The 15,970-nt window shown below is 48.9% G+C and overlaps 1 protein-coding gene and 1 long non-coding RNA gene across 7 annotated transcripts; one reads left to right on the forward strand and one right to left on the reverse strand.

The window, feature by feature from the left end:
- Nucleotides 1–188: 188 nt before the first annotated feature.
- Btnl3 (butyrophilin-like 3) lies at nt 189–15,274 on the reverse strand. 6 transcript variants are annotated; one of them, NM_001434731.1, is given in 10 exon segments: nt 189–1,363; nt 2,311–2,337; nt 4,020–4,046; nt 4,233–4,259; nt 4,385–4,405; nt 4,938–5,138; nt 5,236–5,517; nt 6,815–7,168; nt 8,887–9,038; nt 9,469–9,724. In NM_001434731.1, coding segments are annotated over 9 exon segments (1,536 nt in total). In that variant the 5' UTR covers nt 8,966–9,038; nt 9,469–9,724; the 3' UTR covers nt 189–845.
- Nucleotides 3,122–4,289, forward strand: LOC108349035 (uncharacterized). The gene is made up of 2 exons (XR_015645584.1): nt 3,122–3,394; nt 3,936–4,289. It is a non-coding gene; the product is annotated as an uncharacterized LOC108349035 (long non-coding RNA).
- Nucleotides 15,275–15,970: the final 696 nt, after the last annotated feature.

The raw sequence follows: 15,970 nt of genomic DNA on the forward strand, positions 1-15,970 counted from the left end.
CAAAGTTGGCGAACCTATACAAGAGAGATACCCTTAGGCTCTTTACAGCAATGGGACCGTGACTAAGGAACAGCTTGGAGAGGAAAGGATTAATGTCATCTCAGGGCTCCCAGATCATACTCTATCACTGAGGAAGCCCGAACAGGAAGCCAAGGCAGGAACCTAGAGGCAGGAACTGATGCAGAAACCATGAAGGAACACTGTTTACTGGCTTGCTCAAGCTTGCTTTCTTATATACTCCAGGACCACCTGCCTAGGGGTGGCCCCACCCACAGTGGGCTGGGTCTTTCCACATCAATCATCAATCAAGAGAATGTCCCACAGAGTTGCCCACAGGCCGGTTTGATAGAGGCAATTCCTCACCTGAAAGTCCTTCTTCTCAGATGACTCGAGCCTGAGTGAAATTGACAAAAACCCAACCATCGCACTGTTGACTTACGGTATGTTAGACATAAACAAAGAATAACCCTGGGGGTCTGTGCTCAGAATACACTGTACTCTTGGATGAAAATTAGCCTATTTAGCCCTATATAATTAATAATGGTGGTGGTGATGCACTGGTTTATAAGCAGGGAGCAAATGTTGATATCAGACTTAGAAAACCATGGATTCAATCATCTTGAGAATGATTAAACAAGTTTATGTCAAAAGAAGGAAGACCGTTAACAATTATAGCACCATGCACAACACAAATGGTTCTACAATCTTGTGCAGGATCTGATCCCAGAGGCCCATGAAATGTCAGGTTCAGAGGCCTCCCGCTCATAGGTCCCTGTGCCTGCCCAGGAGGTCCTTACAGATGGCGTACTGTAGCACCCGTCCATTGAATTCCCTGTGCACATCACTTAGGGTTGTTCTGTTGGAGAGAGCGCCATGGAATCACGTTTGAAGTATGGGTAGAGTGATCCCAAGAAAGTGGTCTGGTCAAAGGAGAAGATGTGTGTCTCGTCGGTCATGTTGTAGAAAGACAGGTCATTGTCCTCCTGATCCAAGAAGATGGCAATCTTCAGTGGACGTGTCTCCAGCTGTAGAGGTTCTTCCAAGGAAATGTTTTGGGAACAGAAGGCAAGAGCCCTGTATCCATCTCCCTTCTTTTCCAGGACTCTGAATTTCTTCGATTCTGTGGGTGATGCATCCTCAGTGTACAGCTCATAAACTCCCAGTGTCCACTCCTCCGTGTCCTCGACATCCACCTCCCAGTAGTATCTCCCCAACATGAAGCCTTCCTGGGAGAGCGTGATGATGTTGTCATCTACTTGTGAGTTGTTGACGGACGGATCTGCTGTCCCCTCACCTCTGTTCTCTTCTGTCTTTGGGTTCGATTTGTCCTGGTCAGGCATTTCATGATCTATCATCACAGGAGCTGGAGGAGGAAAAGGAGGAGAGGAGGAAGGGGTGAGGGAAGAGGGGAGACAGAGGAGGAGGAAGGGCAGAGGAAGAGGAGGGGCAGAGGAGGAGGAGGGGCAGAGGAGGAGGGGCAGAGGAGGAGGAGGGGCAGAGGAGGAGGAGGGGCAGAGGAGGAGGAGGGGCAGAGGAGGAGGGGCAGAGGAGGAGGAAGGGCAGAGGAAGAGGAGGGGCAGAGGAGGAGGAGGGGCAGAGGAGGAGGGGCAGAGGAGGAGGAAGGGCAGAGGAGGAGGAAGGGCAGAGGAGAAGCAGACAAAGCCACCACTGTGATGTTTGGATATCGATAACGTGTTCACAGCTAGCACTGTGTGTAGGAGGCTACTGGACAAATGAAGCCTTAAGGAGACTGGGCGTGGAGAGCTTACACGTCCTGGACCCTCCTCCTGTGTGTTGGGCTGAGAGCTCTCATGGTGCATTCTGAGCTCTGCATCTCTGCATCTCATTCCAGCTTGAGTCTTGGGAGAGAATGGAGTGAGGGAGGACTCGAAGGGATTATGTGAGAACATTGTTCACCCCATGCCCTAAATCAGAGCCTCGTTCCTCAATTATGGAAGGGCCGGTCACAAGCTGACCTCACAAAATGCAGCTGAGTGCTCTTGTCACTTAGAGCAGTTTTTCCTTGACCGGAATAGGACAGTGCGGCTGAGCCAGGCAGTGCGGCTGAGCCAGGCAGGGGATTCCAGCACGGGCTCACACAGCAGGATCCCTTCCTCTCTTCCCTACTCTCAGCTTGAACAAGTGTCTGCCAAGAAGATCGCACCAGTCACCAGAGAGCAAACTGGGGGGTGGGGAGGGCTGGTGTGCTCCGTGGCTTGCCTGGCGTGTGCAAGGTTTGACCCTCATTTCCAAAAATGAGAAACAAAAGACCAGAAGCAACCTCTGAGGCAAACGAGCAAATCCACTCACCCAGCTGGAACAGTTCCTTCCTCCAGTCTGGAAGAGAGCAGAGCAAACATCTGAACGAAATGAAGATAAACAAGATGGGAGCCCAGTGCTTTCTCCCCTCACTTTCTCCCTCCTCTCCTTCCTCACTAAGCCCCACAGACTTTCTAGTGTCTAGAAACTCCCAGCATGCGGGCTGCTCTCTGCGCATGCGGGCTGCTCTCTGCGTTCTCTCAGGGATGGCTCCCTAGAGACTCAATGCTACAGGTGGGGGTGGGAGAAGATGAGGGTGGGGTTGGTGATGGGGGTGGGGATAAGAGTGAGGATGTGTGTGGGAGGGTTAGGGATGAGGATGGGAGTGGGGATGAGGGTGGGGATGGGGAGAGGCAGGAGTGGGATAAGGGTTGGGGTGGGTGATAAGTTTCTCTTGCTCAGACGCAGCAGCAGCTGGGCCTCAAGGTTTTATTCAGGAGTTAGACAGGTCTGTAGCCTTGGGAGGAAGACAGTAAGAACATTTTCCCTGTTAGGTAGGTCACTGGGGTCTCCACTGAACCTCCCTCCACACACACAAAGAAATTTGCTTCCCCGGGCTGGAGAGATGGCTCAGCCGTTAAAGGCTAGGCTCACAACCAAAAATATAAGAAATTTGCTTCTTATCCGTAGCAGGGAGAGGCCAAGAGTCCAGAGGAGTGGCTAGGAAATGCAGCCTGTCCTCTGCATCCTGCAGTGAAGGAAGTGGCTGACCCCGCAGCCGCCTGAGCTCACGCATGCATCCTCAGTACCGCAGGAACCACATGAAGTTTTTAAAAAGAGTTATTTTTAAATTTCATTTTAGATGTGTGAGCATTTGCCTGCATGCAGTGTGTGCACTGTGTGAGTGCAGTGCCAGCAGAGGCCAGAAGAGGGCGCCGGGTTCCCTGGGATGGAAGTTTCAGGTGGTTAGGAGCCACCATACGTGGACTGTGGGAACTGAACTGAGGTTCTTTGCAAGAGTAGCCACTGCTCCTAACCGCTGAGGTCTCTCTCCAGGCCCTGCTGGAACATCTTAAGCAAATCATTGAAAAGTCTCACTAGACACTGCTTAGTGAGCTGTTGGAGGTCCCACTGAGTAAGTGTGCCCTGCAAGCACTCAGGCTGCCTGGAGTGGCCTGGTTTATGTTCCTTGGAGACTTTCAACTTCCATAGGGTTAGAGGTGACAGCTGTGTCACTTACGTGTGGCACAATGTCTGATGAATGGAAATTGCACAGATGGGGCCAAAGAATGACCTAGTGTATTTGTGTACTTCATTTACACACACACACACACACACACACACATCACCTATACACACACTCACACATCACACACTCACACACACATCCCATATATACTCTCTCTCTATATATATATATATATATATATATATATTATACACACACACCACTTATACACACATCACACACTCACACATCACACACACAGTCACACACATCCCATATATATTCACACACACACACACACACACAGTCACACACACACAGCATTTGGGAGGTGGAGTCAGGAGGACAGGAGCTCAGACCCAGCCTTAGCTACAGAGCATGTTGTGTGAGACCCTGTCTCAAAACAGTTTCTTTTTCTTGTTCTTTTCTTTTTTTGTTCAATTTGTAGGTCGACAGCCATTAAAGTAGGCATGTATGAGCTCATGTGTGTTTAAGAGTTGCTGGCAAGATTCAGTGCCCAGAAGTCACTTACCGGGGTACAGCAAGGCCATCTTCCAGTCTGCAACAGAACAGATTCAAGACTGTTGAGTACTGACTTATGGCCCCACACAGGAGTCGGTCCCCCACTCCTCTGTTTTCTGCATGGTCACCATTAACCTTTCAGTCCCCTCATCCCCACCCTGAGAGGGTGCTGAGGGGGAGTTTGCATCACACAATCCGAGGTGCAGGACCCCTGGTCTCTTACCCTCTTTGTATAGTGCCTTCCTCCGATCTGAAAACAATAAAAACAACCATCATTGGATGAATGGCAGAAACTGGAGGAGGGGTAAGTGGGGGGAGGTTATGCGGGGAGGAATGAAGCAAATGCTTCAGAGAGGGAGGAGAAGCTAGACTCACCCAGGTCGGTCTGGAGTTCATCTGAAAGAAAAGGGAGGTGTAAAATCCATCAAACTGAGTCGCAGCCTGTCCTGAGTCTGGACTGTAGCTAATGAATTGGGATTGGCGTTCCCTTAGCGGTCCCATAATAAAGGAGCTGAGTGAGCATGCCCACAGGGACACTGTACCGATAAGGTGTTATGGAGTCATGGAGCAATGCCCCAGCTCCTCAGGAGTTTAAGGTGTCTTAGGGCTTTTCAAATCCGTTCTTGATTGATTCATAGGAAGAGAACCCAATGCCAGAGAACCAGCAGCACCCTCTGGAGGAGTGTGGGTGCAGGGAAAGATGAGGCGTAGGGGTCGAGGGGGTGGGTGGAGTGTGGACGTGGGCAGAGCGTGGAGAGCAGTGAATGAAGACACTGGCTGTGGTTTGAGGCCACACTTCAGAGGTCTGATGTCTCTCCCCTCTGGTCCTCTGCAAGACTAGTGCTCCGTGGAACCCCTGCATCCTGTGCTTCCCGGATCCCCAGCCTTTCCACAAAGCCCTGACTGATTCTGCTGTCCCCGTTTATACCTCTGTCCTTCACCGCACTATTTGTCTCCTTCTTCATCTGAAGCATTTCCCATTGTTCTTTTGACAGTTGCTTTTCTTCTCTCCTTTTGACTTGATGTTCTTTCCAGGTAGCGAGGCTGGTCCAAGCAAAGATGACCAATAATATGGGGAGAGAACAAGCCAGGGCTACTTTCCATGGAGACGTCGTGGGGAAGAAGGGCTCTGACAGGGTGCACGCAGACAGTCAGGAACAAGCGGTCTTTCAGCCCTTCTCCCTCCCTTCCCTCGCCCACCCCATCAGAGTTTGGTCCTCACTGACCTGGGAGGAGGATGGCCTTTGATTTCTCCTGGTCCCAGATGGGATTTTGAATGGAGCAGATCACATTGCCTATAGCTCTGTTTGTGACCAAAAGAGACGTTTCTACGTGGAAGAGTCCATCTCTGTCTAGGGTCTGTGACTCAGAGGAGGACAGTAGAGTGTCCCCGATGGTGTCTCTCCACTGCACTCTGGGTTTCGGGAACCAGCCACTCGAGGAGCACAACACTCGGATGCCATTGTTCTCAGGTCCTGTCATGTGAACAAGAGGGGCAGAGCCTAAACCTGAGGAGAGAGGACAAGAGCTTGAGGCCTGTGGCCCGAGGGAAGATGGCCTTCACTACACTGAAGAGGTCAGACAAGACTACCCTGTGACTGACTCTGCCTGACCTCAGCTTTGCATGTGCGTGGGCTGGCAGAGGTTAAGGATCAGTCTAGGAAAAGTCAAAACTTGAAAATTGGCCCAGTTTTTATTTTCTGTCTTGGTTTACTGAAAGTCAAGGCCAGCGAGTGTCAGCATTACTACCAAATATACTTCCTGGGGTCTTTTAAGACATCAAAACAGGCTCAGAGGGTTGGGCAAGTGCATCAGCGAGCAGAGTGTCCGTTGGGCAGACATGAGGACCAGAGTTCATGTCCCCGAAGCTGTGTAAAAACCTGGGTGTGGTGGCAGAAGCTCAGGGACCAGACAGGTGGATGCCTGGGGCTCACTGACTGCTCAGCTAAGCTGAATTAGTAAGAAGCCAGTGAGAATCCAGTCTCAAAGGCATGGTGGACAGTGACTGGGGTTGACCTCTGCCTTCCACACATACACATATCTGTGTATACACACCTGCATGCACACACATGCGCACACACAGGCACATACACATATATGCACACACATACAGGCACACACACACAGAGACACACATGGAGACACATGCACACCACACACATGTACACACATGTAGAGACACACACATGCATGCACACACACATGTGCACACACAGGCACATACACATATATGCACACACATACAGGCACACACACACAGAGACACACATGGAGACACATACACACCACACATATGTACACACATGCACAGACACACACATGCATGCACACACACATGTGCACACAAAGGCACATACACATACATGCACACACATACAGGCACACACAGAGAAACACATACACTCACACTTGGAGACACACACTATACACACACCACACACACACACATATATAGTCACACACACACATGCGCACACGTGCACATACACACTCACACACGGAGACACCACACACACACATACACATACATGTACACACATGCACAGCCATACACATGCATGCACAGACATGCACACACGCACGTGCACACACACACACACACACCTCTTAGGTTCAAAAAAGCAAAGTCTGTGATGTTAAACTCTGCCGAGCACAGCCTCATTCTCAGTGGATACTGCAGGGAGCAAATATCCCACAGAGATATCAACACATCAAGACCCCAGGCAGCTCCAGGTTAAGCGTAAGGAGGATCAGGAGCAGTTTCCTATTTGTCACACATCATGATCCTATGCCAAGCTCACGCACCTACGACCTGAAGTTCTATGGAGACTTCTTGGGAGGTGAAGCCATCTGAAAACTGACAGTGGTACAGGCCATCGTCAGAGGCTTGGACTTGCTGTATCTGCAGAGCCACACTGCCCGTGTCGATGTCATGTCCCAGCATCTGGGTCCTGCCCTCGTACTCCGGCATCTGCACCTCTCCCTGCACCTGTCCATTGTGGAACACCAGCACAGCGGGGGTGAGCTGGGCACGGTACCATCGGATGTGCATGTGAGCTGCACTCTGCTTAGGAGACAGCTGGCAGGGCAGGGTGGCATCAGTCCCCAGCAGGACCGTGATGGGCTCAGCTGGTCCCTTCACAGAAAACCAAGACGCTTCTGGGGACCAGAGACAGATTGTGGAAGCAAGTTAGAGATATGAGACTTAAACAAACAACCCTGTACTTCCATATTTAGGGAACTAAACATATTTCTCCTTTGTATTACTTTAGAAAAAGCATTACATTTTAATAGATAAAAAGTTAATAGTTATATAAAAGGGTACAAGTTTCTTGTGCTCTCTCTCTCTCTCTCTCTCTGTGTGTGTGTGTGTGTGTGTGTGTGTGTGTGTGCACACGTGGAACTTTTACAACATTAACACTTGTTCAGAAATGTTAGCTTCTTCGGTATTTAGAATCTACTCCAATATGCAGCCTGTTTATTGTACGGTTTAGTAAATGGACAGTCTTCAAATATGTCAACATAGTCAAGATCACAAAAGGAGCAGCAGCAGCAGGAGAGAGGAATGGAGGGAGGGATGGAAAGAAAGAGGGAGGGAGGGAGAGCAGAAGGGAAGGAGTGAGGGAGGGAGAGAGGAAGGGAAGAGGGAGGAAAGAGGGAGGCAGGGAGTGAGAGAGGGAGGGAGGGAGGGAGTGAGAAAGTGAGTGAGGGAGGGAGAGAGGGAGAGAGTGAGTGAGGGAGGGAGGGAGGGAGGGAGGGCAGGGACAGCTGTGCTGGAGAACTCTGTGTGAATTTAGAGTTGGTGATTCTGGCCACAGTACCCTAGAGAGAGATGCTCTAGGCTGGGAGTGTCACAGTGACCATTGCTAGAGTGGGGGCAGGCTCTTTTCAGTTCTCATTGCTTCCAATCGTGGGGTGCCACGTTCCCATCTACCTAACACTGGGTGTCAGCACACACATGCCAGCAGCTCCGTTTAGAAAGCTCAGTGTCACTGTGTCACAGTGCAGTGGGGAGCCATGGTTTCCCATGAATGCTCTCATTATGCAGCGGTTTGGGCAATGAGTAAGGTTTATAGCACTTTGCCTTATTACTAAAAATAATCCTACAATAGACTTCACACAATGCACACACAGAGATACACACACGAATTCATACATACATACATACATACATACATACATACATACATACATACCTGAACACAGAGAAAAAAATGTTTTACACAAAAATTTATAGTTTTGAATCAGCATTCATGTACATTAACATTTTTGATACTAGGGCTAGGGTGTGTTTGATGGTAGACCAGTTGTCTAGGGTGTGTATGGTGCCCTGGGTTTCATCTGAATTTTTAAATTTAGCCACTATGCCATTCACATGGCCTCCTTTCTGAGTTCTCTCCAGAGTCTGAGAACTTTATCTAAAAGTTGCTTTTGTTTTATGAAGGAAGCGATAGTGTCCCAGGGGGAATAAATTATTTCTTTAAGGACTCAACCTAAGAATTCTTAGTCCAAACTCTTTGTTCTCCTGTGCACACAACACCCTCTAATGCACACTCCCCAGCCACACAACTCCAAACCATGAGCTACCCTCTCCACCCTTAAACGTCTTGACAGGTGGCTAGCCATAGCAGGGAGAAAATTCACACACGCTGTCAAGGTACAAAAGGCATCTCAACCACTGACGCTGTAGCATTAACAGGCCAAACTCACCCACACTCAGTGAGAAGAGTTAGGTAGACATCACAGTTTTATAGAAATTACCCAAAGGATCAGGAAGGACATTTTCTTGGCCAGTAGATGGCCAAGTGATTGCATTTACACAAGAAAAGTCATTGAACACGAGTCAGTAAATACGGAGCAGAGGGCAGAACACTGACCTCCCGAGACTCCTGCAAACACTAGGAGGAGCAGAGGGAGGAGACGACCAGCTGGAGGGATAGTGGGGGAGCCCTTCATCTTCAGAGTGGAAGGTCAAGTCCGGGTTCACCAGAGGAAGGCAACAGGTGAAGGTTCTCAGGAAAAAAATTCCCTGTTCAAAGACTTAGTTATTCACGGGTTTTTAACTGTGTCTTCCACAAAACCCTTAAGACAAAAGCCTCCAACCCCACCTCCCCAGGGACTTTCCTATTCTCTCTTTATTCTGAGGGCCAGCAGTTTCCCCGTGAACATGGGAAGCTGCCAAGTTCCCATTTCTCTTGCCTTTCTGTGAGTTCATGGTCTCAAGGAGATCTTGGAGCTGGATTCTCTGAGTCCAAGGTAGGGTAGTGAAGTCACACAAGAAAGTAGACCACTCCTACATTCAAATCTATCTCCATTCTTCTTAATTACTTATCTATTCCTTTACCTGTTCATTTACTCACTTTTTCCCAATAAAGTCATGAGGATTCTCATTATATCCTCATGACTTCAGTCCTTCTTCAGGCCCACACCTCCCTCAGAAACCCCAAACCCTCACTCACCGTCTGGACAGAGCTGTGGGTTCCGTAAGCCCCCAGGATCCTCTGTGCACCCTGGCTCTGGTGACCATCTGTGGCTGCGTTACAGTGGCCAACAGTCAAGGGTGTGGCTGCCAGGGCCCGAGTGTCCAATTTCCGTAGACGTTCTCTGAGGCGAGGAGGACACACAGGGCTGCCCCCAGGCTCTGGCTTTAGAGTTTCTCCTGGAGGAGTCTAGGAGGACTCGGCAGCCATCTTCAGCTCTTACTTGAAGGGTGGTAATAAGCCAAGCCCAAGGGACTTTGCACTGGGCTGAGCCATAGGAACTTGAAGGCCACTTTAAGATACTTTCTCACCATATGCTGCCTCTCACAGAGCCAGGGAGAGGTGCTCAGGTCTAGTGGTCAAATCCGAGGGTCACTCACACAGCTAACCGATTAAAAGAATAAAGCCAAGAATGCTTCTATGCCTCCAGCCATGATTGACTTCTGGTTATATACATAGAGCCTTGGTTGTCACATGGTGAGTTCATGGACAACCTAAGCTACACAGGACCGTGTCTTAAACAAACACAAAATGGCAGCAAAATGGGGGCCCTGACAGTTCTCAATTGACTTGCATTTTAAAAAATGTATTTCATGCTTGTGGGTGTTTTGTCCTCATGGATGTCTCGGCACCACTTGTGTGCAGTGTCCCTGGAGGCCAGAAGGGGGCGTTAGAATCCTGAGACCGAGAGTCACAGGCAGTGGTGAGCTACCATGTGAGTGCTGGAAATCAAACTCTGGTCCCTAACCACTGACCCATCTTTCCGGTCCCCACCCCATCCCCAATTTTGCATTTTCATATCCCACTGTATGTTGTCACTCCTTCACAACTGTTGAAAGTCACATGGTCTTAGTGCATATCTTCACTTAAAAGGGAATTTTCTCTGAATGATTCCTCTCAAAAGCTTCTTTTTAATCTTTAGGTTAGCACCACGAGATGTACAATTTTATGAGAAGATGTCTGTCTGTACTTGTTTCTCTCTCGTATGCCTCTGATGACCTCCTTGTGGATGTTTGATCTTAGATCTAGAATTTCAAGAATACAAATCATGTAGTCTTTTTTCCCTTTGAAAGAATTATCTTATCGTTAATTATGTGTGTGTGTTGGGGGCGGGGAATTGTGTGCTTGTGTGCCCGAGCACAGGTGTCCTTGGCGTCCAGAAGAGACCATCAGATCCCCTGGAGCTAAGTTACAGGCAGTTGTGGGCTTCCTCATATGGGGGAGGAAACTCAGTCCCCCTGAAGTTCTCCTAACCACTGAGCCATCCCTCCAACCAAAGCACAATTTCCTTGACCCCTGTAAGCTTTTTTTCTATCATTATAAGCGAGAAAATAATTGTTCTGGAATTCACAGGCTTGAAGGACAGCAAGCTTTTCCTCTCCTTGCTCACTGACAAGGGGGTGAGATGGAAGGGCCCAGCCGAGGCCGTTCGTGCTGTGTGTACTCCATCTGGATGAGGAGGACTCAATCAATGTCCATGGAGGATATTTCTAGGCCTGAGTGAATGAGAGCCAGAAAGTTGAAGGTGTCCCTGTCTAGTCAGTCCTTTCTCTAGTGGATAAGAGAACTAACCAGGGGATGACAATGTCTCAAAGCGTCTGATACATTGTGACGGAGCTTGCTAATTGCAAGCTCTTGGCTAAATGGATGGGCTATGGACACCCTTGCTTCCTATAAGTGAATTTATATAATCTCAAAATGGGTGACCATCATCCAACCCACTGGCAGATGAGGAAACAGAAGCACCAAGGAGTCCTGTAGCTCACCCCGATCCTAAGCAGAAGCAACAACATCAGGAGATTAACCCAAACCATCAGTTCCGAAGATCGCAAGACCCGTAACACTAACTGGAACACGTACACTGTAGAAAGAAAGAAATCGGTTGCTCCAGCTCTTGGCTGCACCTCGCAATCCTGTAATCACTACCGCCCTATTCTCTGAGCTGAAGCACGCTTTTCTAATCCTATTTTATCTTTGGTTTTTGAGACCATCAGGAAGATGGAAAGGGCTGACCCCCCAAGTTTCCTGGGAGGAGCCTTCTTGCCCCCAGTTTCCTGAATCCTTTAAATGTCTACCCAATCCTTCTTCAAGGACCCCCAGCCCCCTGAAGCATCTGGAGCAAGATTCACAGGAGAGTCCCGCAGGCATCCGGGAGGAGGTAAGCTGGGAAGCAGGGCAGGGTCACCCCATTCGGCTCCCTCTCTGAGGTGGTGAGCGGTTCAAAGAAGCCTTCATCCCTAAGAACGTAGGCTTGTGAGTTTTGCATGAGGCTCTCCTAGATGATAGGCAAGAGGGAAGGAGTAGGGGAGGGGTACAGCATGGATCCTGAGGGTGGGTAGAGGACAGGCAGGTGTGGGAGAGAATTCAAGGAGGCTGAGCCACACCCGGAAATGCCAATTCTCTCTCTGCCTCCTCCCTCCCCCTCCCTCCTCCCCTCCCCCTCCGGTCTCGGTCTTGTCTCTAGCCTCTCAGTAAGATAACATGTTCTTCCAAGGAGGTATTAGAGAGACCATGGGCAGACTAATGGCCTCAGAACATGGCTGTTTAGGTCAAAGCTGTTTCTGGGAAAAGGAAGCGAGGGGTCTTTGTATGTGACAAAGATCCCTGGTGCCTTTTTGGGAAAGACACCACAGTTGTCTGAGAGTCACAGGAGACCATTGCTTAGCACCACCATGAGCCCCTTAGCCATGGCCCTCTAACCTTGACAATCTCCTTGTCATTGATCCAGGTGTTAGCAGGTCCTCCCTCTGGACCACACTGTTCCCCACCCTAGGGAAGATAGAAAATTCCTGCTGAGAGACCTCTTCTCTACCCCATTTCCACTTCCACGAGGGGCTCAGGCAAAAACCTACCACATCTGTAGCTCCGGCCCTCTGTTTTCTGCACAGGAGGATTAAGTCACATGGTGAGTTTGCAAACACACCTTGATAAATTCTAAATCCTCATGCAATAAAACGGTTTATTTGCATGTCAGGGCAAATAAAACTTCTTGGGGAATGTGTTTTCATGCTATCTCAACCCTCTTCTTGCTGCCCTTCCAAAGGTACATCACCACCGTAACCAAGAAATCATTTGCTTTATATGAGACTAGCCTGTCTGCTATAAAACCCCATGGCCTATCAGCCCGTGCAAACACTAAAAGTCTGTGATAATGGAATCTCCCTGAGGCTCTGGTGGGACAACAATGATGTACTCTGAAGGTGCCAGGCAGGGCGTCCGGGCGCACTTTCCACTCTGGTTTAACCCACAGATCCCTCAGTAGTGAGTGGCCCCTGGGGTCACACTGTGGTGCGTGGTGGGTGCACACAGCATGCTCCCTGCTGTGTGGACCCCATCACTGGTGTGAGGGGCACAGAGCCAGGACGGTAATGCCCCCATTTCTCAGAGGCAGTGTGGGGTATCAGGATGGAACGGAGCAGGCGGGAGGGCAGCCCGGAAATTTCAAAGGGAGAACAAAGTTAGCAACCAACTCAGGGAAGGCTGTGACTCTGAGGGAGCCTCTGTGGAGCTAAGGTGATAAGCTAGTAGCTGAATGGGATGGACATTTTGGGGGAGAGTAGAGCATCCTGCTGGGCTTTGGTTGTGCACCTGTGTTCTGGTTTGCTTTCTATGGCTGTGATGAAATGGGAAAAGAAAGGAAGAAAGAAAGAAAGAAAGAAAGAAAGAAAGAAAGAAAGAAAGAAAGAAAGAAAGAAAGGAAGAAAGAAAGCAAAACACACATACACGCACAGAGACAGAGACAGAGAGACAGAAAGAGACAGAGAGGGGAGAGAGACAGAGACAGAGACAGAGAGGGGAGAGAGAGAAAGAGAGAGAGAGAGAGAGAGAGAAGAGAAGAGAAGAGAAGAGAAGAGAAGAGAAGAGAAGAGAAGAGAAGAGAAGAGAAGAGAAGAGAAGAGAAGAGAAGAGAAGAGAAGAAACAAGTAATCTTGGAGAGGAAGGGTTTATTTTACCACTCAGGTCACCGGATGTCAGAAGAGAAACTTAAGGCAGGAACTGAAGCAGGGGCCACAAAGGAATGAGGGGAAAGGCTGCTTTTTGGCTCCCATGTCTTGCTCAGCCAACTTTTTATACAACCCAGGCCCACCTGCCCAGGGATGACACCAGCCGCAGTGATCTGGGTCCTCCTGTGTCAATCGTTAATCAAGGAGATGTTCCCCAGAGTGACTACAGGACAACCTGACTACAGGACAATCTGACCGAGACATCTTCTCCATTTCCCCCTTCCCAGATGACCGAAACCTGTGTCAAGTTGACAGAAAACCAACCAATACATGTTAAAGAGAGGTGTGTTTGGAGACGGTCAGTGTCTTGGATGCTGGATCTGACCTAGAAGTTCTTAATATGTTAATGCATTTATTATGCTGTAGTTTGGATGAGAACCGTTTGTTTGTTTGTTTCTCGTTTGTTGTTGTTTGTTTTTGAGACAGGGTTTCTCTGTGTAGCCCTGGCTGTCCTGGAACTCGCTCTGGAGACCAGGCTGGTCTCAAAGTCACAGAGATCTGCCTGCCTCTGCCTGCTGAGTGCTGGGGTTAATGGCGTGCACCACCGCCAACTGACCCAGAGGTTTTAAAGGTCTTTACCTCAACTCCTCCTCTAAAGACAAACGAGCTGTTTCCCTGTGGTTCTGCTCCTCTCGTTTAAGGTCAGTCTCATCTCCAAGCTCTGCATTTCAGGTGACGCTGCCTGACTGGTTCATTTGCCCCAGCCCCCAGCCCCCCAATAAATCTTTAAGGGAGAACTGTGTTTGTTTTTATGAGAAAGGATCTCCCTATGTAGCTCTGGCTGTCTTGGGACAAGCTGGCCTCAAACTCACAGAGATTAGCCCAACTGGAACCACCACACCCAGTCCTTCACTCAAAAAAAAAATTTTTTTTAATGAAATAGGGATGGGAAAACCATTTTGTTATACAAGCATCCTGATGGCATAGACTAGCAAAATATTTTAAATGTAAGAAAGGCCAGAGGATTATTTCAAGGGAAACATGCAGACTAGTCCAATGTATTCTAAATATGCCTGGAACACACACAAATCAAAAAGAAAGAGAAATATACAATTTGTATGGTAAGCCCATCTTCCTTTTAAAAATAATGTTTTGACTAGTCATTGCAGATTTTCATATGATTTTTTTTATCATATCCACTCCCCTCCCCCAACCTCTCCCAGGTCTACCCCCACACCCACTCCTTCTCACCCAACATCTCTCTGTCTTTCCCAGACCCAACTGCTCTTGGCAGTTTATATACATATAAACCAGGGATCGCACTATTAAAGAACACTTCTCCCAGCAGCCATCAGATGCCACTAGATCCTCAGTTAGGGGGTGGGACTTTGTGCCCATCCCCCCCTCCGTGCTGTTTGGCCATTTTCCTTACTGAGTATTTATTTAACCGGAAGAGAATAAATCCACTGGGTGGAGAAGGAGTGTTCCACTCGGGGAAGAGGCCAGAGGTCTCCAACAGTCTCAGAGCTGGTCTCAAGGTTACCTCAGCTCTTGCCATTATCTCTCCCTTACCAGGTGATTGACCACGGACTATAGATTGAGGCCGACCTTTAGAAGTGGTTGATTGGTCGTAGAAGGTGCTTATCTTCTGCTCCCTTAGCCTGGTTGGTTAAATCTGCAATCACACTGGTCCTCCATCAGCTCCCTGGGCATCCTTTGATGTTCCCTTTTATGGCTAGCTCATGATTTAGGTTTCTACTTTGGACTCCCACGCTATGTTTTCTCGGGAGCTCAAAGTCTATTTTGAGTGGCTTCTCGCTTCCTAGGTTCATCCGTTCCATGTTACGTGGGACCAAGTTCACGTACGTGTTTGTTTCCTTTTGCATAAGAGCCTGTACCAGCCGCTCCTCAGGCAGCTCTGGGAAGACGGGTTGACCTGTAGATTGTATGCTATTGTCCAGAACTTTGTCCTTCTTAACTGATCATGGTATGGTGCCAAACGTTAGCAGGGGGATTATACAATTTAGCTAAAAACGTGATGCCACTGAGTTTCATGATGTTTCCTCCATCCAAAAGATGAGGGAGGGAGCCCAGGAGAGCTTACATGAGATTGGAAGGGGAACTTGTACATGCCGTTAAAATCAGCATGTCTGTTACTTTATAACTTACTGCATCCTTCCTGAGTTCTCCCTGCATCCTGGCACTGCTGTTTATGTCGGTGCCAGATACACGGGTCCACTGGCAGCCCCCACTTGTAAGGACGTGAAGGATGAGTTTGACAGCCAGAGAAAAGGAATGGGTTGCAGATAAGAAATAAGTCAGTAAGACTCCTGTGGACTCACTTAGCTGCTTTTATTGTCCTCGTAAACTCCAGTGGGGATCAAAATGGCAAATTTAGAGAGAAGTTACAAGCATGTGGTGGTTGGGATGAGAATGGCCCCCATAGGCTCATGGGATTGAGTGCTTAGACCCAGCTGGGGAACCCTGGCAAAAGATCAGGAGGAGTGGCCTTGTGGGAGCAGGTGAGTCACCGAGGT

Source organism: Rattus norvegicus, chromosome 20 (assembly GCF_021556685.1).
Source record: "Rattus norvegicus strain SHRSP/BbbUtx chromosome 20, alternate assembly SHRSP_T2T, whole genome shotgun sequence".
Classification (NCBI taxonomy): domain Eukaryota; kingdom Metazoa; phylum Chordata; class Mammalia; order Rodentia; family Muridae; genus Rattus; species Rattus norvegicus.

Excerpts from the sequence above, each read along its gene's own strand:
- Btnl3 (XM_087598048.1), bottom strand. The coding sequence starts at position 8,965 with ATGAAGGGCTCCCCCACTATCCCTCCAGCTGGTCGTCTCCTCCCTCTG. Across the intron at positions 4,260-4,384 it reads TGAACTCCAGACCGACCTGG|ATCGGAGGAAGGCACTATAC; the intron begins GTGAGTCTAGCT and ends TATTGTTTTCAG. Across the intron at positions 2,338-4,019 it reads GATGGCCTTGCTGTACCCCG|ACTGGAGGAAGGAACTGTTC; the intron begins GTAAGTGACTTC and ends GCTCTCTTCCAG.